Source organism: Xiphias gladius, chromosome 2 (assembly GCF_016859285.1).
Source record: "Xiphias gladius isolate SHS-SW01 ecotype Sanya breed wild chromosome 2, ASM1685928v1, whole genome shotgun sequence".
NCBI classification, from domain to species: Eukaryota; Metazoa; Chordata; class Actinopteri; order Istiophoriformes; family Xiphiidae; genus Xiphias; species Xiphias gladius.
The window spans coordinates 5,384,325-5,408,532 of record NC_053401.1 but is presented as its reverse complement, the minus strand read 5'-3'; the positions used below and the strand labels follow the sequence as shown (position 1 = coordinate 5,408,532).

Genomic DNA, 24,208 nt, shown 5'->3' with positions numbered 1-24,208 from the left:
ATTTCTTTTGATAATTGACTGAAAGAGAGAAACATGATTATAGTCTTCAAAGTAGGAAGAGGCAATATGATTTTATATGTCATCAGACCATATAAATTGGTAGTTATCACTTATCAATATCTATGGTTGTATTAATTATATGTGTGCAATGTTGGAAATCAATAAACAGGACTATGATTTTTGCATCACGGCGATGAAATACCTTGATTTATAAAATATTTCGACTCACTTAATAAACCAAAAACAGACATTCATGTCTGGTTATTTGATAAGAACGGCCCCTTTTTCTGTTCAAGTTGAAGTGTTTTGTAATACAAGGTTTCTACTCATAGTATCTTCTCATCACAGACTGTTAAGTAAATAAATTAAGTAAATTATGCTTTACAGGCACAGTCACATCCAGCACATTCCTGTGTCCATTTTACCGCCTCGCAAAAGCATTAGCGCTCAGTCCTGTCTCATTATTAAGGACTAAAATCTGTATTTTGTCTCATAAAGGTCAAACACTTTGACATTTAATGTCGGCATCACCTTCCGAGGATCACATGCAGATTTCGTGTGGACTGAAGAGGTTAAAGGAGGAATGTTTGGAAGACAGAGAGTTTCTGTATTGTGACACAACTCGTCCTTTTGGTATTTACTGTGGGAGTTCGGCTATTATTTGGACACAAAGTTCAATGTCTTTTTTTTTTTTTTTTTTTTTTCTTCTATCTAGGTCACTGCTCTTTAGTTATGTCTGTTGCGGAGGAGACTGTAGATTATTACTGGAGAACAGCGTGCCCCCCCCCCCCCCCAAGAGCCTGCACAAGAATGCACAGTAAGGCAAAACCTGCACTGGCCCCGAACACCGACGTTAGATGAACAGATCTCGTGAATAAGTGGGACCAAACCTGCATGTTTGCCCGCAGGCTGACTCTCTCTCTCTCTCTCTCTCTCTCTCTCTCTCTCTCTCCCTCCGCTCTCCTCCCTCAACAGTTAGAAGCGTTAAGAGCTCAGTGAGTTTTATCCCAAAACTCTGGTCAACTGAGGGTAATATAGTCAACTTCAGGACGGACGACCACTGAAGCTCAGCTGTTTGTAAAGGCGGTTTCCTAACAGAGAAGCATCTGCGCTTCACGTGTAGCATTACTCACTTTCCTGCTACTGCTTGAGTGACGCAAATTGCTGTACCTCTGTCTAATCTTTAACTCTTGAGTGTGTACATATCCACAGCGCACAAGTTTGGCATCAGGGAACTGTTATTGTGCGAGTGTCAACTTAAAATTCAAGAGTGAGGTCCCAAGTAGAGCAGAAAAGATTGATCCCGTGGAATTTGCAGCAGTCAGACGTTGTATGGCCTCGCTGAATAAACTGGTTAAACCCAGCGTGCAACATAACCCATGTAAATATTTAACCAAATCCACTCTGAATGTTTTCCCTGCAGGCGTTAAACAATGTCAGAGGGAATAGCCTCTTCCTTGTCTGACCCCGGATTCAGGCTATTGTTTTGCTCTGAAGATTCAAGTCAAACCATCTTCACCCAGTAATTTTTTACAGCTTTTATTTAAGTGCATTCACGCATTTTTCAGAGCCTCCGTCATAATTGCCTTTCTTGCTTTTTTCTTTCTCGCTAACAACATTCACGCTGAGAACATTAACGCGATCTGGTGTGTGTTGTGGTAACTGACATGCATCTTATAGAAATTTACCGTTTGGGGTTTTAATCCTGATGGTTTATGGCGGCATGCGGAGATAAAAGCGATAATCGGTTTCATGCTTCCACTGCTTGGAAATAAGTCTCCCCCCGTCGCGCGGTTGTTGGGGAACTTTCTGTACTTACCTACCGGGTATCTCGGCGGTTTGACAGCACAGAGACACACACAAACACACTCGGCAGGGAGGGTGTTAAGTAAGAGAGTCGTGGATTAGAGGAGCGGGTGAGTGTATGTTGTGATTTTGTGTGTCCGTAACACGTAACCTTCTGTATTTGTTGGACATTCCTGTGTGTTTGCTGATGACTGTGGGGAATTTGTGAGTCAGCCCTAATCAGGCCACTCTGCATGATTAGGCATTTGGGAGCCTGTCTATTTGTATTCATTAAAACAGAATTACTTAGAGACCTCAGTCTCCCTTTTCCCACTGTCTTCTATTTTAGATTCTGGTAATGTTACTGTTACACTACCTTCAAGCCAGATAGTGGCACAAATGAACATTAAGATGAGCTTAAGTTGTACAGTCAGGTTTTAAGGAGTGAGTCAAAGTAAGAATAAAGCAATGTAAAAAAAAAATCAAATCTTTAAAATTTCTATTCAAGTAAAGGTATTAAGTATATCAGCATTAGCACTAAAATATACTTAATAAAACTTTGTTTATAGACTTTTTTTCAAAACATTGTTAGAAAGTGCTGCACAGCAATCGTTGGAAAACAATTAACAAAACAAATACGATAATAAAAATAAAGTAGATAAAGAATGAAAAGGGAAAATGCCCCTTTCAGAGAGTTAAGTTATTGATTCGTGAATCTGTACAGATTGCTTTTTAATGCCCGGTAGTCCAGGTGGTGCCTTAATCTAAAGCAACAAATCATAATTTATGATCTCACCATACGTTTGATTCATAAATTGTTTTTTTTTTTTTTAAATTCTGTTTTGTTTGTTTAGTTTCCTTTGTAAAGTATGTAGCAGATGTAGCAGAACATCTGCTACATCTGCCATTGCCAGCTGGTAATTTAGGTGTGCAGGCCGGTTTAAAAGAAAATGAAAGCAACCGCAGACGCATAATAAAAACAAGCAACCACATATATTATCAAATGTCCAACGTGCCAAAAGTTACAGTTTTAACAAACAAGTAATTTGAACAATGCACTAGTGCAGCACATTGCAACACACCTGTCGAGTCTTCACATACACCTCTACTGGATTTATTTTACAAGTTGAGTACCAGTTATGATCCGAGTTACGACCTTTTGAAGACAGAAACGTTTAAATATGAATGTCCATCAGCAAATCCGGCAAGTAAGCCATTTAAATGTTTTCACATGCCACCACACAGAAAAATAAGGCATCATCCCAGTAGGTTTCGTAAAAATCTGACAAATCTGTCTCAACTGTCACTTTACATTCAAAACAGTTTGAATATTGAGCATAGTTTGATCCAAACCAGACCAGTTCTGTCTGAGATACGACCCGAGACTTCATGTCTGATGCCGTTGCACTCACAGCCCTGCTCACTCTGCCATTTTATTGCTTGAGGGACAATAAGCCTCAGTTATATTTGTATGAGTGAATGCACACTAACAGACTGATTTTGTCTGCAGTCTAACAGGTTTCACGCACTGCTTCTGTGAGTTATGTCACCGTGGATCCAGCTCAAAGTGTGTCCTGATAAGCATCGCCGTTATCGGCCAAGCTGGTTTTATACATGTAACCCAACCTGCACTTGAGGAATGATGAACAAACATTATTTCCTCCTGTCCCAGTTCAGAGAGAAAGCGAAAGACTCAGACGGAGGAATGTTGGCTTCACAGGATAACGTTTTTGAGTCTCGCCAGTGTTTTGTTTGGCAATTTTACTTCTTATTTCTTACCATGAAGAGGCTGAACTTAATTTATACAAATACAAACTGAACTGCAAAAAAGAAAAAAAAATCACATTTCAATACTGAGCTTCGGTGGTGCTTTTGGCACATGTGTTGCCCTTGAATGAAAACAAATAGGATTTATTAGAACAAGATATGTGAGGATTTATGCGGTAATTTAGGCTGAAGCGAAAATATTTTCGACACCAGCGGATTGATTTAATTTTCCACTTTAGACAGACTTGCCTGAATATTTGATAGATATGGAGGATTTCCCCCCAATGGCTGTTTGAAAAATTGCACATAGGCCACAAAAAAGTCGTTCATCAAAAGGACACGGTATTGAAAACACAGCTCAGTGAAAAACCCCAGGGATGCAGCTGAACCCTTGAAATCGAATAAATATGTGGCTCTAAACTGCCGAACGCACAAAGCCTTGATCTTTAAGCTCTTTCTTGAAAAGAGCCTGAAACCTGCTTCAGTCGTGGGAAGGGCCAGCCTGCTATCAAGCTCATTCCTTGAAGCTCGAGTGTCTTTCGGTCTGTGCACGCACTCACGTATATATATGTGTGTGTGTGTGTGTCGTGTTGTGTTGTCTTTACCAAGGCAGTGAGCCTTTCTTACACACAACACTGGAGGGAGCGATCTTACACTGTGCCGCCCACAAAGTAGCTTGTTTTCTCACTCCAGCTCTGTCTTGCTGGACTTGGGAAATTACTTTTGGCACGTTGTTTTGAGGCTTTGTTGTGTGTCGTACATGTGCGTTAATTTCCTTCTGTGATACCATCTCTACGGTCTTCGGTACATCCTCAGTCATCCCTCAAAGGCAAGCGTGCGCGGCAGCTCGAAATACCGGACGACACACAGGTACAAGGGAACCACACAAAAAATACAACCAAATGAGACATTTAAAAAGTGTATTTGGTGTTCAAGTGGGTAATGAACAGCTACTTTTTAAGGTTTTTCCCACAGCGTTCTTCAGGTGGAGCAGGCCACTTCGCCTGAAACAAAGACGCTTCTGCTAACCATCAGAACCGACGTGAAGGAGAAAAAAGCACAGGTGCTTCTTCACGCAATTAAGTGCCATAATTAGCATTTAACAAGTGAAGATCCGGTTCAGACTGTCATCTAGTTAATGAAATTAATGACATAATGAAATACCCTTATAATCTGTCAATTACATAGCAGTACTCGACTGATCACGTCATACCCTTTGCTTTGCGGTAAATGATCAAAACAGCACATGGTGTGGTTCCGGCTGTAAGCAAACCTACTGCATTTATCCTGCATTGATATAAAAAGAGATTTTTAAAAGCATTAAAAACCGTAAAATAAAAGCTTGGGAAGCATTAAGCAGAGAGGTTGTAAAAGGCATAATGGACATACTGCAGATTTTACATTTACTTTTACATCGTGGAATCGCTAGCAAGGCCTGGAAACACCTGCTTTTTCATCTGCATTTTATAGCATTACATCATTTATATGGATAAAACCTGACAACGGTTAAATGTACAGGGAAGTCTGAGGGTAATATATTCTGTCAAAGCATTTCCTTTGCCAGCGTGTGGTGAGAAACCCCTGATGTAGAACCTGTTATTAAATGCAGGTCGACCGACAGCGAAAGTATGGATGGTTGGATTGATCCCGATCCGCAGTTAGGCCGCCTTCAACCACGGGGCGTGGGACACACACGGGACACACAAACCTTTATGGCATAAGGTTTGTGCGTCAATTACTCCTTTTGACAAACCTTAACAGGATGGACGTGAAGGTGTAGTATTCATGGACCTTTTTTATCTATAGTCCCTAAATTTTAGGACATATAACCCAGGACAGTGACCTTAAACACAGTGACAGTTCAGTCAAGTTGTCAGTTGCGTTTGGAGCGTTCTCTGGTTGAAGAGTTGACAGCTGAATGTTGTTGACCTTCTGTCACCTGACCTAGATCCAACTGATTATGTGTTTCACCTGCTGAAGGCCCTGCAAAAAAAAAAAAAAAAAGCCACCAAAAATAATAACGAAGGGAATGTCGCTGCAGTATTTGCATGGCAGAGCGTCAGCAGGGAAGATACAGGCTGTCAGCTGATGTTTGTGGGCCAGACTCTTCAGCCAGATGTTGACTTTGACACCACATGTGAAGTAGGCTTAATTTAAGTTTGTGTCGGACACCTGACTGTTGTCTGCTGAGCTTTAAACTTTTCCTATGAATGTGTGAAATCTGTTGGATGTTCTGACACAGCAGGCTCAGGCCACAGTTGTCGGTCGGGCTGGTGTCACGACTGACTCATTAATAATTGCTGCGTTTTCTTTTCGTGCTGCTTCGGTGGTTATTGTTGTTGTAATGACTTCCCTGATGTGTGGGTGTTAACCGCACCTTGATAATCAGGTCATCGGTGGCGGTTGTCCCAGAATGTCCTCCATGTTGTTGGAAACCCATTTTAAAAAAAACAACAACTGTGGAGTTCAGGCATGCAGACAGGGTTGAAGACAGAAAGACTGATATCAAATAATATATCTTGTTTGTTTGTCTGTTTTTTTGTTGTTTTTTTAGACTACGTTTCATATTGCAGATGAGAACATCTATTGTGGCTGTTATATAGCTCTCTGTTACGCAGGCGTGCTCTCTGCCCCCTACACTGACGGCTTCTGACTCCAAAAAATAAAGGTAAGACGCTCATCTTGATCAGAAAGGGAGGTCAAGGCACAGAGCAGGAGCTACACCCTTGGATTTGTGTTTACTCTGATCTCTGACCTCCACACATCGGCTCAGCCATCACCATTCCTCGCTCTGCTCATGCTGATTAGTATTCGTGATGATTTCCTCGAAGACTCAAAATATTTAAAAATGTTCGCAAGATTCCAGCCCTTACCCTTTAAGCTGCAGTATTCAAACTGCTTTGCTAAGTATAAACAAATCTGCTTTTGTTTTCTGGTACATTCTCGGTAATTGAAAAGGGGTGGTTCAAACATGCGAAGCTCTCAGATTTGCAAATGCATCACAAGGGAACAGCTTGTTAGAAGAAATTCAGTGATGTAACTTTCTCCATGTTTGTTTCCTCAGTCTGATCCCTCACCCCTTTCATTTTGCATGTTCCACACTCTGCGCCTTAAAGTGTCCACTGACCTGATCAGAGCAATGGAATATTCCAGACCCCGGGGCGACATTTTTGGGATTTTATAGACTTTTAGTTTCTCTCATTTCTCCTCTCACTTTTTTTTTTTTTTTTTTTTAACACGTGTCGCTGTCTGGCCACAAAACTGTGTACAAACCTGAGAGTGTAAGTTGCATAGACAGATGCAGGGGCGTTTCAGTCACGCCTTCATGTTCAGAGAAAGGGAAGCCGAGCTGTAATTTTTAGCATAGCGGTGTCTTGTAGCACTGTTTCTCCTCAGTGGGTATTAACCTTTGCCTGTGGCACTGACAGCCTCCTAAAAGATTCATAGCCAAAGAAATTTCTCAGTTCAGCGTGACAGATTGGATTTTCATCACAAGCCACCCTTGGTTGATGCTATGCTTTGCTTTCTACCGTATGTCGTGAATCTCTCTTTTCCACCACCAGCTCATTGTTTGTATTTTTGTCTGGTTCCTCTCTCTCTGTATTTCATCTTTCTTCTGGTATTTGGCCTGTGGACACACATACTATAGTTTATTTTCCCTTTTCCATTTGTTTTCTCCTTATCCGATTCTAATAAAAATCCTGCCATCCTCTGCTGTCTCCTCGACCAGCTCATTAGTAAATCAGTCCCCGAGCCTGCATGCATCCATAGTCGTTTGTTTGCATCCAAAGACTTCAGGCTAAAGGCTCATAAGTAAACATGAGGTGTAGCTGTGTGTGTGTGTGGCCTGCGTGCCCTCTCGTCTATCTTTCTCCTCATCTCTATTTTTCCTCCATCCTCCCCTTTTCACTGTCCAGTAGCCAAATGCGGAGCTGTCCAGGGCACGATGAATGGGCCGGTGTCACCGGCTCTATCTGTCCACAGGGCTGGATTTATCTTCCCCGTGTCAGCCTGAAAGGTCACACAATCAAGTGCAAACAGTCGTCGGCTCCACCATTATCCAGAGGACACAGGGAGAGTATTGCATGTCCCCGTGGGAAGTCTTTTACCGAACATAAACGGGGCACTTCTGGAGTGCAACAACTTCATGACTGTCACAGTGAACAACTTGAATGACGGCTCTGTAATGTTTGACTTTCTGGTTGCACAAGGCGCGGCGTTTACATCCATATTCAGCTGCCATTGAGTGGAGCCACAGTAGGGGAGCATCACGTAGCGCAGGCACTACAAATAGGTCCCGTACAGTCTCTTTAGGATATTTTTGTGATTATTATGACTCTGAATTGCAATTTTTTAAACAAAACTGCGCCGCAGAACGTCACCATTTTATGTTACTGTGTGAAGGAAAGGGAAAGCCCTGTTTGTGGGCATTTCTGTTAGTAGCTGCTAGCCACAGAGCTGTACACAGTTCTCTGTAACCTTTTAATTGAGGCAGCAAGGTAACATAATTACTTCCTGTGTGTGTGTGCGTGTGTGTGTGTGTGTGTTGCCAACAAGTTGCGTAAACCAAATGGTTAGTTAGAAGTATTAGATTAGAAATGGTTCAGTCTGTGTAACCTAAAATTAGGTCAATCAGATTGGCTTGGTCACAGCGATATGGCCTGGAGACGAAGGCTACGTGCAAAGAAAAGTAAGAGAGAAACAAAGACCTCACCTCCTTAGTTACAAGGAAGTTTGTCTGTGGGGAGCGTGTGCGTGCGTTTGCATGTGTGGTCCATGTAAGACACCGCCTCTTAGAGAAAAGTATACAAATACTTCACTCAGAGAAATCTGGACTTGAAAATATTAGATCTTCTCTCTCTCATTTCTTTGGTGTCCTTTTTGTCATAAAGTAAACTTTTCAGCTGCCACTTTCTTCCATTTAAAGTTTCTATTGTGTTAAAATTGCCCGGTACAGCACTAAGTAATGCCTTTTAGTGGATAATTGTTATATGACTAACTCAGTAGCTCCCCGTTCATGACTCTGCTAGAGAGCACCCATCTGATGAAGCTAGTGCGACATGTGAAATTGAATCTCTTATTTGCAGTACTGTTTTTCTCACAGTTACATGGTCTAGGGCAGGGACACTATTTACAATCTGCCGGCTTTTGTGTTGTAAACCAGTTTTTCATTTTCCAAGCTCGTGTACTTGTGTCACACCTCGTGCTCGTCCTCAGCCCTGGCAGTCACGTGTAAAGGTGAACCAGGCTTGAATTTTGAGCCGATTCAAAGTCCGTGTGGTGAAAAAGGCCGTAATCTTTCCCAGCCTGTGCCGTTCGCTGCCGGTGGAGAGTTCAGACTGTGCTTAGCTTGACTCATGGTCTGGTTTGGTGTCTGCCAGCGGACCAACACAATGGCTTCTGTACACAATAGTTCTGCCTCTCTCCTACTGGAATGCAAAACATGCTTTAACAGTTTCCGATACTGTATATCTGAGTATTGTGTTACACAGCAAGCAGGCAAGGTGCACTCCACAACACAACCCCAATGTACAAACAAACAGAGAACCACTATGACCTCCTTTTTTTTTTTTTTTTTTTATTGTTATAAAGAATGCTGGCACAGAATCGAATATTGCAGCTATTTTCTGGCCGCTGATGTTAAAGTTTAGTTGTTGTTTTTATTAGTAGTGTGGTTGCCTTCGCACACTTTTATATAATTGAATGGGCATCACTTGCTAAAAAGGCACCCTGCAGAGTTGGTTTATAAGTTGTAACTAATGACTTTATTAGTGGTTAATGAATCGTTGATGACTATGAAGACTTTTTGGGTTGCCAGGGTGATCTCTGCGGCTGGTGTTTGTGGTCCTCCAGCAAGACACTTCATTTATCTTATTAGCTCTTTAGTTTATCAGGTAGACTGCTCCAGTGGGACCATTTGACCATCTGACCCTCTAGAAAAGTGCTGGCAAGCACCAAAATTAATTAGTTAATTATTTAACAGCTTTTTAACTTTAACTGTTTGTGGTAAACACGTTTGTATTATTAACTTGACATTTATAATTGCAGATGACTTCTGCTGTTGGCCTATTACAAAGTGAGAAACCTATGGCCTTTATTGTTAATGAGTTAATAACTCATTAAAAACATAAAGAGAGATTTTTCACATCCTGGTAACGCAAAGGTTGTTCTTATTAATGGCTTATAACTCATCTATAAAGCATTAATAAATGCTATAATAACCACAAGAGTAATGCAATGACTAACAACTTACTAACCTTTTATAACAGGTTATTAGTAGTAGTAAAGTAGTACCTGTGAAAATGTGAAAAAAAACCAACCTCTTATGTTCCTGTTTTATATCATTGAACATTGATTCACAGTTCATGATATTTGCTTCCTGTGTAGGTTTGAAATAAATAGCATTAAATAGGGCTGGGTAATTAGCACGAGCAGTTACGGCCCACGGCTCAACAACGAAAGGGAAAGAGGGCTAAAAAAAAAAATGCACAAATGCACAAGTGCGGAAAGGCCAACCCAGTTAACATCAAGAACAGACCAAAAAAGTACTGAACCGAAGAACTAGATTGTCACTTACGACTTTTTCTGTAACAGAGCTCATGAAAATATCAGTTTTCATTACTTCCAAGTTGAAAGGAAAGTTTGTATCAACATGAGCGAGCAGTGTTTCTAAACTCGGTGCGTGGAAGTCAAGCTCCACAGGGACATGTGGCACATTTAGGAACATTAGCGGGATTATTGTGGCGAGCCGGCCCAGACTTTCTGTTCTCCCCATCTCTCCCAGAGGAAAAGAGAGGGATTTTTCTTTATGCTAAAGTCGAGTAATGCTGCTGCTGACTAACAAGCTCCTCTGAAAATAACCCCTGGCTGTTGAGTTGTCACATGGTAGTCAGTTTCCCAGCCGTCTTTATCACTGGTCCACCCTCCTCCCTCTCGCTCAGGTGTAATGAGAAGTCTGTTGTTGTTGTTGTTGTTGTTGAGAAAGTGCTCGTCCTCCCTCTCAAAGTGTCGTTTTCAAGTGTGGGATTCGGCGTGTCCCTGCACGCAGGTGGGAGGAGGATGAAAGTGGGAGGGAGGTGACGCAGCGGTATGCATCCCTGTTGTGTATCTAAGACGCCACTGCCTGCCATGAAAATCGGAGTAAATCACGACTGCCTCAGTGGAGAATGAATTATAACGTGGATCGATTTGCCCTCAGGATCAGTTACATAATGTTACAGAGCATGTGCTGTTATGCAACTTCAGCCTTGCACAGGAGCCATGTTGATACAGCTCTGCCAGTCTTTTATCAGAGGGGTGATTATGGATGTCGTGGACAAGTTGTGATTCACTAGCTGTGTTATTTAAGGTCTGGATTATTATTTCCAGCAGGAGTCAGAAAAGTTGACGGACATGTCTCGGTGTCTGAGTGTTCGTCCAGGACCTGCTGTGTGCTGTCCTGGAGCAAGGTGTTTTCCATTAATCAGGCCGCGGTTTCCAGCCGGCTTCCTCATTCGCAGGCAGAGCTCTGCCACTCTCTCGATCCCTTTTCAAGCGTACAACGCTCTCCTCAAGTGACGCCTCAAGGAACAGATAAAGAGCTTTAGTACTGAAAAATTAAAAGGGTACAATCGGCTGTCTGGGGTTATACTATTATTATGTGGCAGGGGGCGTAACCAGATATCTCTGTTGTGTCACTGAGGAGGCATTGTCTTCAACTTTTCAAAACTAGAGGGTGAAAGTGTTGTGTACCAGGTACCAAGTTATAAAGATGCGGCAGTTTATAGGTAAGGGTTCGGTATAAAGTGTGGATAAAGGGAAATTCGGTTCTTTCAGAATCTGTTTTTGCAATTAAGTTTAGGCTCAACGAGCTTGGGTTTGGCCTCAGGACATGCCTGAATGCACATTCTTTTGCTTTGCACTCTTTGTCTTCATCCCTTTCTCTTCCTCCCTGCATATTCCCCCCCCCCATGCCCTGATGAGCGGCTGGGCTTCTTCCAAGGATATCCATTATCGAAATACTGAACTAATTCCTCCACTCAATCTCTTGCCCCCCTTCCTCCTCCTCCTCCTCTCAAATGCTCACCAAATACAACCCTGTGCTTTTTTCTCTTTAGTCCGCTAAGCAAGATAAGCCTCAGCAGGGCGCGGGGTCGTGGAAGACTGTGGATTGATGGCAGCCATTTTTTCGCAGGAGAGAAGCAGTTCATTTGTCCAGGCCCACAGTATAATTTTTCCAGAGTCTCAGGAGGAGAGCCAGCGTTCTCATGAATAACAAACAGAGCCTTGCTCAGGGGAGGGAGTTCACACTGACCCTTTTCCTCTCTGCTTTCTCACCTTAGACCTCCAGGCTTCTTCTGAAAGCCCCACAGAGTTTATTGCAAATTTCTGGGGTTATTCTCTCTGTGGGCTCGACTTAAGCAGGGAGAGGGAGCAGGGAGATGAGCATGCAGTAAAATCTGTCTGCTACAATAGAGCAACAAACTCAACAGAGATGGGGCTTTTTTTTTTAATCTAGGGGGCAGTGTAGATGAGCCCTGATTTACGATTTCTCACTGGAGTAAGTTGATAAGGCGAAGTGGCGTGCACAAAAACCTTTATCTAAAAGACTATTATCCCCCTGCTGCTGTCATCACACACCTGTTTGTTCCACAGCAGCGTTGCTGGTGGCTGTCTGAAGTCGTCAGTCACATTTGTCGTTTCACATTATCTTCGTGTTCCCTCATCCAGTGGTAAAGGAGGCCCCCAGAGCTTGGATAGCCCTCGGTGAGCCGGGTAGCTTTTCACAGCTTTTTGAAGAAAAGGGGGAAAAACTAGCAAACAACCACAGACACGCAGGCACGCAGAGGCAGGCAGGCAGCGATAACTAGCCACATCCTCTCTCTTATTTGTATGTAAATACAGGGATGCAGCGATGCGTTGAATCAGCCATTTAGAGAGAGCTAGGAGGGAATGGAAAAGGGAAATTTTATTGTTGCTCTAGGCCTATCCGCTGAATTTGTCTGTGCCGTTGCACCGGGTGGGGTGGAGTGGTGAGGAATGCACTAATCATGCAACTGTGCTGCCCTTCCCTTGCCAGCTGCCCTGCCTTTTGTGTGCACTTGGAAACCAAAACAAAAAACTACCCAGGTTTCAACCATTCCTCTCTTTCTATAGAACACAAAGTGACATAAAGATAGAAAGAGGCTGTGGGAGCAGGAAATGTTAATTGCCTTGGTCTTCCAGGAATCTGAATCCGCCCCCCCCCCCCCTTTCAACTTCCCATTCCTGTCGTCTTCTCTTGCTATGAGGGGAATGTTGTGACACAATCGGTAATCCAGGCCGAACTCTACCACAGGGAACAATAGGTTGTATTCACAGTGTCTTCTCTCCGCTCTCTCTCGGCCATCAGACTCACCACCTGTCCCAAATTTCGTCGAAGATCTTCAGATATCAGCATCAGCGCTGATATTTCGGCTTAGTCAACGCATATAGCTTTCCTCTTGCACTATTCAAAGAAGCAGGGTGTTTTTTAAGTCCTCTGTGTTTGCTTAAAAAAAGGTATTTTAATAGACAATAAATTCCACAGTTAAGCACAGTCAAAAACCGTCTGCACAGGAGCTGCGTGCTTTACATAGCAGAGAGCTTTATTCTGAGCCGAAGCATAAAAGTTATTGTTTCCTAGAGCTTGCTGTGCTTTACTTTCCTGCAGTAAAACTATACTGCAGCTCTGGTGTTCTGATGTAATATTGAAACCAGTCGCACTTTTACTAAAATAAATCTTGGACTGCAAATGGTTTGATGGTTTGGCCTGAACCTTGGTACATTTTTCATTAGGCTTATGTTATTTCCCTCCAGTGTATTTTTCATATTATTTTCCATTTCGGAAATCGATGATTGACAGCAAAAAGCATAAAGCAGATTTTTGCGGCAGTTTCTAAATATCTTGCTCAAGGCACAGTCGTCAAATCGAATTATTGCTTTTTGCAATAAGTTAATTGTATTTGCTTTGTTTTACATATATTTTAATGACGAACTGAGTCAACCACTGATAAATTTTACATATTTATTATTATCACTGTGTCTGGTTCTCTTTCTAATTTTCCAACATGTCGTGAAAGTTTGGGTTGTTTTTTTTTTTTGGGGGGTTTTTTTGTGCATTGAGGGTTTAATGGGATTAGACATGGAAGGTACAATCGGCCATTCATCTCTAAAAACAAGTGCAGAGCTACCATGTGCAGACATGGAACCGCTGTCACTCCAAGAGTTATTGACCGGTGACCGTTGCATTGAGGTTAATACACCAACTAATAATAGGCTACAACAAAACGTACAAATTTATTCAAGTTTTTTGAGGCTGTTAAAGGTTTGTTAACATCAGCATATTGTGTGGCACAACACAGGAGCATAATTGAACATTGTTTCCAATTTAAAAAGGGTGAGTTACTTTCTCACTCATCAGCACTTGATTGTGACTGACTCTTTGTCTCTACTTTTCTCAACTCGTAAAAACCAATAAGCTTTTCCTTTCTGCCGACATTGTGACATGCTGCTCTGATTAGCTACTGTGAAGCAAACGTACAGTGCAGTCGATCAGTCAGTTGCCTGCTGAGCTGATGCACTCCGTCTTGTTATCAGTGTAGCTTAGGTGACGGTTTAAACAATCCCCTTTTAATGTGGCCCTCTAATGTGTGACGTAGGGGCCTCTGCAAGTTCAGTGAGGCTAATAGCATGTGTCACGAAACAAGTTATTTCAGGCAATGCAGGGCCACAATTAAAAACACTGCAGGAAACTTTGCATTATACGTACACGTGAATATGCCCATAAATTACATGATTAAAAAGATTGGCCATTTTTAGTTTTAGTTGTTATAATCTGTAACTGGAGATAAAGCAGTAAGTGAAACTGTGTTTACTTTATTATGCAAAATAAGAGAGAATTTTCATTTTCTAATTTGATGAGATCTGAATAAATTTTGGTGTGTCATTTTCTTCTGAAGACGGGGACCTTCTCTATCGCTACGACTAAACTTCCGGGCACGGCACATGCGCAGAATAGCAATTATCCGTCTCTCTGCCAAAAATTTATATCTGTTGTGCTTTCATGAGAGCTATTCTAAGTAAACTCACAAATCACATCGGTCAAACAACCAATTATCGGTGTCATCAGAGACTTACTACGCACTCCTCCCTCACTTTCTCTTAGTTTTCCTCCTATCGTGGTTCATATCTACCAGACAAACCTTGCCTCGGAAAATAATTCAGTCAGTGCGTCGAAACCACTGAGATGTCGAGTTTGGAGAAAACACCAGTCAAAACACAAAAGCCCTCAGATTGTTCCAAATGTCAAAGCAAACTGACAGCGTCTGAGACGCTCGCGTGATGATCAAAGCTCCACGTGTCACGTGCCGCCCTTGGGTCCGGCTCCCCGTCTTCCTTTCAACAGACTGTTAACAAGATGTATTATAATACAGCTCGGGAAAGTGTCGTGTAACCGAGAATTCACTTTTGCCCTCGGCCCCGATTCGATGCACTGCGGTTCGATTTATTCCAGACTTTTTGGAATGAAATTGAACTCGGCATCTGGATCTTGACCTCTTGGAAGGTTCTGGAGGTGAAGATGTAATTTTAGTAATACATTGGCTGCACAAATACTGTAGTTTAACTGGCGTATGATCAGCACCTCAAAAAGACAAAATGACATTACTTTACCAGGCTCCTGGATATAAAAAGGTCTGGATATTTTTCCTGGAAAGTCTGTAAAATCAAAGATGGTGAGCCTTGCAAACACCTGAAACTCCACCGGCACCCAGCCTGAGACTAATGCTACAGCCGTTAATCGGAACACTATTGCTGATATTAGCCTGCGTCCTTGCTTTAAAATTTGATCAGATTTATGCCTTTTTAAAAGTATAGTTTTAGGACAACCAGAGTAATGTCACTAAACTTTATACTACAGTAAATATGCAGTTAAAAGGCATCATCCAATAGGGCAAACTTTCTTTAAAGAAGGAGTCTAATTCCCATATTTCCATATAGATTATATTGCATTTTATTGAAACAGGTGTGGATGAGGCCTCTCCAGTGCCGTGTTCACAAGGGTATTGGCCGCAGGTAGTGCAGCGTGTCCCGACAGGGTGTGTGTGTGTGTGTTTTATAATGAATAAAACACATCTAAACCATTGGATGCTGCCTTTTGTGTCTTAAACAAAGGCTTTCAGTAACTCCATAGAGGAAAACACCATAAAAATATCATATAACTTCTGATGATGCCGAGATGAATTTAATTACTCACTGAGAATTTAAGCTGTCTCTGTCTCACTGTAACTTTCAAATTACTTACCAGTTGGTTTTTAACCAGCACTTTCATTTCAAACTTTCGGGTCAAAGCACTGACTTTGATTTTGGGTTCATGTGAGTGGCTGGTGGAGCTAGAGCACAACAAATAACAACACGATAAGCACTACTGAACATACTGGGAACTAGATGTCTAGCTACGGTGTGTCTTCCACCAACAAGTTTCACTTTTTTTGCCTTCAATAGGAAGGAGCCCCAGTAAAAGACTTAGAATAACTGGGACATTGTTTCCGGAGGTGCATGTCGATGATCGGTTTTTTCAAATGTCAATGTTCATTGCTGTGAGCGACACAAACTTCTTTACACCTCCACTGTATTGGATTGCAAGAGAAGTAAGTAGCTAAAGATTTATTTACATAGCACTTTTTAAAAACCAAATTTACAGAAAGTTTCACAATAAAACCACACACAAAATATCAGATAGAAAGGATAGTAACAGACACAAGAACTACATTAAGGATATCTCAGAAACTGTAAGTAAAAACCAAACTATGCGCATGGCTAGATGCTTCCAGGAGTAAGTGAGGAAATAGGTTCTATGTAGAAAATTCAGTTTATTAGTAGTATGACATGTTAAATATAATAAATGTCTTTGTAATATATGACAATTGTGGTCATTATCAGAAAGAACGCCCTGTTGTTAAAAATGCAGGTACAATGCAAGGCAGAGTATACAAGTATTACGGTGTACTCCTGCCATCAAAGCAGCTGGGCTTATTTTCAAATTCCTATCAAGGGTCTAATAATCAACAGTAATCAATTTGTTTTATTATTTTGGTGGAATTTAATTAGACATCAAAGTTTCCAAGGGAATAGGCAGCCGGTTTCTAGCAGTGGGTCCATTCCCAGAAGTTGACAGGGGAGGGTTACAGGTATTTAAGAGGAGTTCTATAACACTCATATGTTAGTACAAATGTTTGTCTTTCATCTTCCCTGCAGAGCTTTCCATTGTGGCTTGTAAAAGGGCTAATTTAATCCATTTTTTACGGCCTCTATAAAAACATGAAGCCAATCACAGAGTATAATTATGTAATACAGAATGCGAGAACATAAAACCCAAGGAAGCAAAGTACAAGACGCAGAATGGCATGTTAGAGAAACAAAACCCCAAAAACTACCAAACCTCTCCCAGTTTATCCATAAACTAGAGAGGATCAACGCACAGAAATGACTCCAAAGACAACCACATTAAGAGAGAAATGGTAAAAACTTTGGGCAGACCAACTCCAAGTGGGACATCCCTGCTGGGTTTGGCCGAGGAGCAGTAGGTCCTGCAATAAAGGAATTAAAAGGACAGTAAATATATGCTACAAAGATAAATGTGATACCACGGTGTTATGTAACACTGGTAACTGACTTTGCATGACTATTCTAATTATACTTTTTACTTTTACTGAATTATCATCTCAACGTACGTTCTAGTCAATTAGTGTCACTCGTTAATACGTACAATTTCTGTGACGCGATCTAATCCGAGTCACCGGCTAAATGTTTGACCTGAAGAAGATCCGTGACACAAAAAAGGCAACAATATTTATTATTAGAGACACAGGATCATAAAGACCACCTACCTTTTTCTGCGCATGATCTTCCGCTCGATTGAGGTGCTTTGCTGCATGTGAAGACGCATTTTCCGATCCCTTTATTTGGAACTTGTTTAACCAATTCAGTTGGAGTCTTTATTACAAAGTAATTCATTCAAAATTACTGTACCAAGTTATTGTTTCCACATTTGAAGATTCATTTTCTTGTTTTCGTATCAATCATGCTGGGATATATAGTCAACTTAAACCAAGACTCAAGGTTTGTTTCAGTTTTTGGAGTCCAAATTCCATTTTGTCCGCAGGGAAATCCATTTAACCACTGTTTTATGGTTGAAATTGCAGTGTTGATTGCTCTGCAGAGTTTGCCTTGAGGAGAGCAGATGGTGGCTTGTAGTTTGTGTTCTTGCCCTTGAGGGATGAGGAAAGTGGGCATGTGCAAAGTCACCCTGCATGGAAAAACAGACCCCTGCCGCAAAAAGATAAGGGCCCGTTTTAACCCCATTAATGCCAGGAAGGATGTAATCGGTGTGGAGAGAGAGAGGGAGAGAGGGAGGGCCATTGGCATGCAGCAGTACGAGGCAAACCTTTTGTTAACTTCAGTGGAAATTACATAACATAATCACAGGCTGCAGCCTTACACACACAAACACACACACGCATATAACGTAGGCTTCCCCATCTAGCATCTTCTGCCTTTACCAACCCCCCCCCCCCCTGTTGAAGAGCTTCTAGTAATGCAGTGCCACATGCTTATTTTGGAGGAAGTTTTTGCTGCATCCCAATTGCAGACTACACATGAACACTGAGCAGGTTTTGAGTGGACAAAATTAAATTTACTCAAAGATGTCAGTCGCGAATATTCAACTATCCGGATATTCGTTCACTGGGTAGGTTTTCAGTTTTTAATTTTGGTATTCGGATATTCTTTCATTACCACAAAAATCCCAAATAGCCCATGAAATAAGAAATGTCAATCCAACATTATTCATTATGCATCAGTGTTAATTATTGTTAGTTATTCTGAGACAAGGACATTTAATCTTAGTGATAGTTTTTTGTGTCACAGCTCTCCTCTAATGTTACCAGCACTGACCCTGGGACAGTGACACGAGACCGCGTGACAGCCTTAAAACTTAAAACTATCGCTAGCAAGATGTTGAAAAAGAAATCTGTCTGGAATAACTTCCAAATTTGCAAAATTGACCCGCAAAGAGTAGAGTTTCAGATATGCGGAAGGAAAATGGTATATCACAAATCTACAAAAAAGTTTGCCAAATCACATGAACACTTTAAGTAACCGTTTTTTTTTCTATTATGGCTGATGTTACTGCGACCTGCATGCTAACAAAGCATGAAGTACCACAGAGACCTGGAAGGAAAGAGAGAGACGCTAAGAAAAGGATTAAGAAGATAACAGCAGACAATGAACAGTTATGAATCCAACCCTTCGGAATCCAATCCTAAAAACTACAAAAACAGTGTACCATGGAGATTAACATAATGTACTGTACATACTCTATTACTGTGTAGTTTGGAATTCAGACACATTTTTATGGATCCCATCTGCACTGCCTCAGGACCATGTTTATCAGCTTTTTTTTTTTTTTTTATCACCCACAACTAACGAGAGAACATCAAAACCCAGTGAGCAGACAACAGGAGAAGTAGAGGGGCAAACATGTTTTCGTGCTAATATCTGGAGTTGGTTAAACGCTGGTCTTGGCAAAGGATCCTTTGTTTGTCTTCAGCCTGAGGGTATGACACGCAGAGCAAGCCCACCACTGCGCAAGCAACGTTACTCACTTTGATCATCTCTGCTGTGTCTTTGTTGTTTCGTGTTTTGATATGTGTCTGTCGAGGTAAGATAAGACTGTACCTGCCAGTGAGTCGAGACTGGTGAGGCCTTAGATAATATCTCTTCACTTATTGAACACTGGCTCTGTTCAGCGACCGACAGCCTTTCTTGTCATTAATCCCGCGCCACGCGTTCCTCTCTGTACAAAGTCAACATTACAGTATCTTCTCCGTTTGGATCTCTTGGCCTGGAACCAGTCCCTCTCTGTTTTTTACTCCACATACATGAACATCTGCAATGGGATAGCGAGTCCGTGTTGGCCGGAGCGGTCACCGGCCACACAGGTTTGATCATTCCACCAGATGTAATTTCCATGTTCGGCAGCTGCACGGGTGGGGAAGGGAGGGAGGGAGGGGGGGGGGTTATTTTCCTAAGTGTCTGCTACTCATCTCTGCTGGCGAGAAGAGCCGATTCTGGAGAGAATGCGGTGTCATTTGCCAAAGCAAACCCGCAGAAACTTGATGAGCGTCCCACAGCCGTGGCTCTGGGGATCAACTCGCAGTTCATTGAAATTCCTCTGATATTGGAACCTTGCTCAACGCTAACTGCGTGACTGTTTTTTTTCAGACTGATTACTCTCTTCTTCTGAAGGTAGAGGTAGGTTTTCTCCTCTAAATGATTATTTCACACACAGAAATACAGCCACAGTCCTGTGGCTCTGAGTGCTGTTTATTGAGCTGTCAGAGCTTATTCCACGGCTTCACTAAAAAATTTACCGAAGTAACCTTGATTTTTTATTTATTTATTTATTTATTTTTTCAGCTTTCTGCACTAATCTTTGCAATGTAAATAAGAATGAAGTTTTCTTTATCAGGTAACGGAAGAAAAAAAAAAGAGATTGTTTTCTTGACTATGTAGAGGCATAACGGTTTGAAACAGGGTTTTTATTAGAGTGTACTTCAATTAAAATAATTAAATCAAAATTATGATTAAAACAGAAACAGATGGCAGCGTACAGACTTAATTCCAGGAAATCTTCTTGAAAATTAATAAGGTTGCCTCAAACATGTGAGATGAAAAAAAATCAAAGTAGGCAGTGGACACTGGGTGAACATATCCTAGATGAAACCTGCTTTGGAAAAAAATATCTGCAGGCCCTGAAAAGTTTTAAAAAGCATTGAATTCAGTTCCCTCGGAAAAAGGCCTGAGAAGGTTTTAACAGTCACTTCATACAGAGGCTCTGGCCCAGGGGTCCCATGACCCCCCTGGTGCCCCGTAGGCGTGTTCCGTAATCCATACATGGGTCCAGGTCACGTTAATTGATTAATTATATTACTATGAATTATTGTTATATACAGATGGGAGGCAATGACAAAAATGTGATATACATTTCAATAAATTCCTATACTTTCATGTATTTCTATCGTTTTTTGACCAATATGGCTGTTAAAAAGGTATTGGATTGTACTCTGTGTGGTATTAAAAAGGTCTTAAAATGTCTTAAATTTAATTTTGTGAACACTGCAGAAACCCTGGCAAAATAAGTACGTCTAAATGAGTTAGTTTCCCCAGATATAAAGGTAGGATACTCGGGTGGTGAATAACAGTACTTGCATTTGATGTATGTTTCCACATTTCAGCCTGTTTGCAGAACATGTCGTCATAGATTATTGTTCTGTTTGGTCCTAATGCAGACACTTAAAACAAAATGCATATTTTTAGACAGTTTACATAATGCATAACATTCCACCGTGACTTTAAACTTTTAACCCCGCTACAACTTCATTAAATGCTTTACCGTTCTTTATTTCACTATCTATGTTCAACTAGGTCAAGCTATTGTGCCTTTTCCCCATTATTCTTGAGTCAGACTTTACCATATGGCACGTGCCTCTAGCCCATGTTGACGCCTCACTTTTGCAAGCAGGCTAAATTGGTCAGGTCTTCGTGAAGACTCTGTAATTTTTCTCGTTTTGCAAAGGGAAGAAAGACCTGCACAAGTGCAAAAAAAACCCAAATCGCTTGGTAATGTGTGAAGAGACATTATTGCTTGTTTTGTGGGCCCAAAACGTGTGCAGCTCCAAAACGTTCTTGCTGACAAAGGCATGCCCCTTTAACATCACTTTTTCACCATTCGTGCCATTCATGAATAAGAAACTCTGAGGGCGTCACCCCTGTGTTTCGATTGTAAATTACTTTTTTGGTTTATCCATCATCCTGCTTCCCCCTCTTTCATCTCGAGTGGTGCCTCTTTCAACAGGAGTCATCGTGGATAGAAATTAAAAAGGGGGGAATGGTACCGCATGGAGAACAGGCTGGCAGACATGGGCTTTAAATAGTAGTGTTCCCTGTGTTTTCCACTCATTGTTTTCATTCTAAGCTCTGTCAGTCACAGCTACAGTGGTCCCAGAGGCCTCTCTCCTGCTGTGCTGTGCTCTGCTGTGTTGTTCTGTAGGTAGATGGTACTCCGTCTGCTGTTTGTTCAGAAGAGCTGCTCCTATGGGCTGTGACTGAGCTCAACTGCGAAATTCCGCATACGGGTCCGGGCACGCAGGTTGTCGTGCAATATGAGGAACAAACGGGAAGTAAGGACCCGACATTAAGAACCACTTAAAATTTGGCTTCGTTTTTCGTTCCTCATTTTTTCATGTGATTTAACATCAAGCAAATTTTGGGTGAGGCGCTCTTTGGAATTAATGTCAGCATGTGGGCAGATTGCGTGTGGATAAGGGGGCTGCCCTCCTACCAGAGATGCACCTGTTAGTGATAAAACAAGGCCATATATGGACATACATTAGCACTGCAGCAAAAAAAAAAAACACGTTACCTTCACTTGTGTTGGCACAGTGGCGCACTGGCCGATCAAAGAGGTGTAAGCGCACAGAATACTGCTGTGGTCAACCTCTCGGCGTGTTTCCCACAGGTTGAGAATTCACTTGCGGTATCGGGTGGTGTGGCGTGTGACTGATGCGCATGAAGAGACTCGTGCAGTTTTGGAGGGGGAGACTTTAACCCAGGTTATTTTCTGCAGCTACAGTTTACAGATGTCCCATAAACGCCTCAAAAATCAGACTATTAGTGGACGCTAAAATTTACAGATGCTCCCTAAACGCCTCACAGACAGGCGGCTGCACATAGGGCCGCCTCCAGTCCCCACTCAGTTGCTGCAGGGCCATGCAACTCAGAAAGGTGTGGGGTTGAATTTAGTTGGCTTGAAAAGAGTGAAATGAGGGGTTCTAATATAAGATTTACCTAAATTGAAATTGAGTGATCTACCTGGGCGGGTTTTAATCTACCTGGGCGGGCTGCCCAAGTCGAATCCGTATATGGGAAACACTGTCTCCGTAGTCGACACAACAGATGAAATGGTTGTTGATATGTTTGTTTTGTTTGTTTGGTTTTTTTTTGGCAGTCCCCCTCAGGTGTTGGCAGTCTGAACACCTGCTAAGTGACGACAGTCTTTCGACAGGTTGAAAGGACTCAGTGAGTGACTGCTCCGAACAGATTAAGGCGCAGACGAATCATCTGCTCTCCCATGCTCACGTGCAGTTTAAGGATCATCGTGACAGACCTGGGTGTGCAAACACCTTTTTGAGCTTGAATAAAAACTGGGAACATGGAAGGAGAACTTGAAACTGTCGGATGTGGGTGTATTCGCTCTTACTGTATCTCTATAGCAGCAAGTACCTCCAATAATCCAAGGAAATTCCATATCCTGCGATCGATTGGGTTTTGTCTGAACTGAGATTTTCCTCCCACAATAAAAGATCTATAAACAAATCAGAGGGATTACATTAAGAATTAGAACAGTTGGGTTCAGTTGCTATTTAGTGGAGGGGACCTCGCTATGGGTTGTAGGGTTGCTTCACAGATGGTGTTGATTATAAAGAGCATGTGAATTCATAGATTATTTTTTAGTGTGCCTCTTCATGTGTAGATTACTCGTCCGATGAAACGTCTGTACAAACGTGTGAAAGCTCCTTATCTTTGTGTCATTCTTCAGTCAAAATGTCATTTTTTGACTACGAGGGAATTTGTGAGCTCTCCTTTATCTCTAAAAGAAAGGAATTGCACCCGGTGGAAAATACAAAATGAGCCAGACCTAGCAACACAAAGAAGACAATTTATTTCCTATAAAGCAGCCTAATCCCATTTGATTTTTAAGAGACAGCCGTTGCCTAGCGAGACGCTCCATCTAAAATAATTATATTTTGACCTGCTCTGAAGCAGCAGGGTATTCTGCTTGCCGGAGGTATTTGTTTTGTTTCAAAAAGACATTATCTCCTTAATTAGGCTGTCATTTAGGCTTAGAAATTCCTCTCCAACAGGCCAGACCCCTTTTAAAACGACAAAGAGGAAATAATCTCAGGAGGAAATCTGTGCTTTCCAAGCCATTCTTCACCAATTACTGGATCAGGGCTCTGAGCAACATCTAGTACCCAAACACTCTGGCATCTTCAGCAGACCACAGTGATTTTATGTGTCATTTTGGTTGTCCAGCCTCTGTTTTGAAAGGGACAACATTCCCCTCCGGCTCTAGTATGTACCCCTATAGGAATGTTCTTACCAGAAAATTTGTTCTAAATTGGTACCAGACATTTCTTGGACATGAGCAGTAAGTTAAAAATAACAGAAAGAACCTTGGAAATGATCGTATTACTATTCATGTGAACAACAGTACGAATTTACAGAGACTAATCCTCCAAACTGCCTAATAAATTCAGTCATCGAGCTTAATTTTGGTTTGGTCCCGTGTGACAATGCCACCAAATCTTGTACTATACTCCGGACTGAGACTGCTTTAAGAAGGGACCAGAGGTGAATATATTTTGTAGGTGATGTAACAGACCATCTACCAGCCTTATTGGAGGAGCGGAACTGCATACAAATGGTTAATGTCTGCGCTGCTCTCCAATAGAAACAATAAATCTGGCGGATAGCCATATGGCGTCTGATCGTCTAACCATTACAGCTGCTAAATTAGGCTGTTAGCTAGTTGGCT

General features: G+C 41.8%; 1 protein-coding gene across 2 annotated transcripts in view; it reads left to right on the top strand.

Moving 5' to 3' along the window:
- The window catches only part of pawr (PRKC, apoptosis, WT1, regulator), a 67,160-nt gene that overhangs the window by 7,979 nt on the left and 34,973 nt on the right, over positions 1-24,208 (top strand). Inside the window, exon 3 of one of the 2 annotated variants that reach the window (XM_040149306.1) lies at positions 19,834-19,863. The exons of the other annotated variant lie outside the window; for it this stretch is intronic. Coding sequence (XP_040005240.1) covers positions 19,834-19,863 — 30 coding nt within the window. The remainder of the gene's footprint in view (positions 1-19,833; positions 19,864-24,208) is intronic. 2 annotated transcript variants of the gene reach the window in all.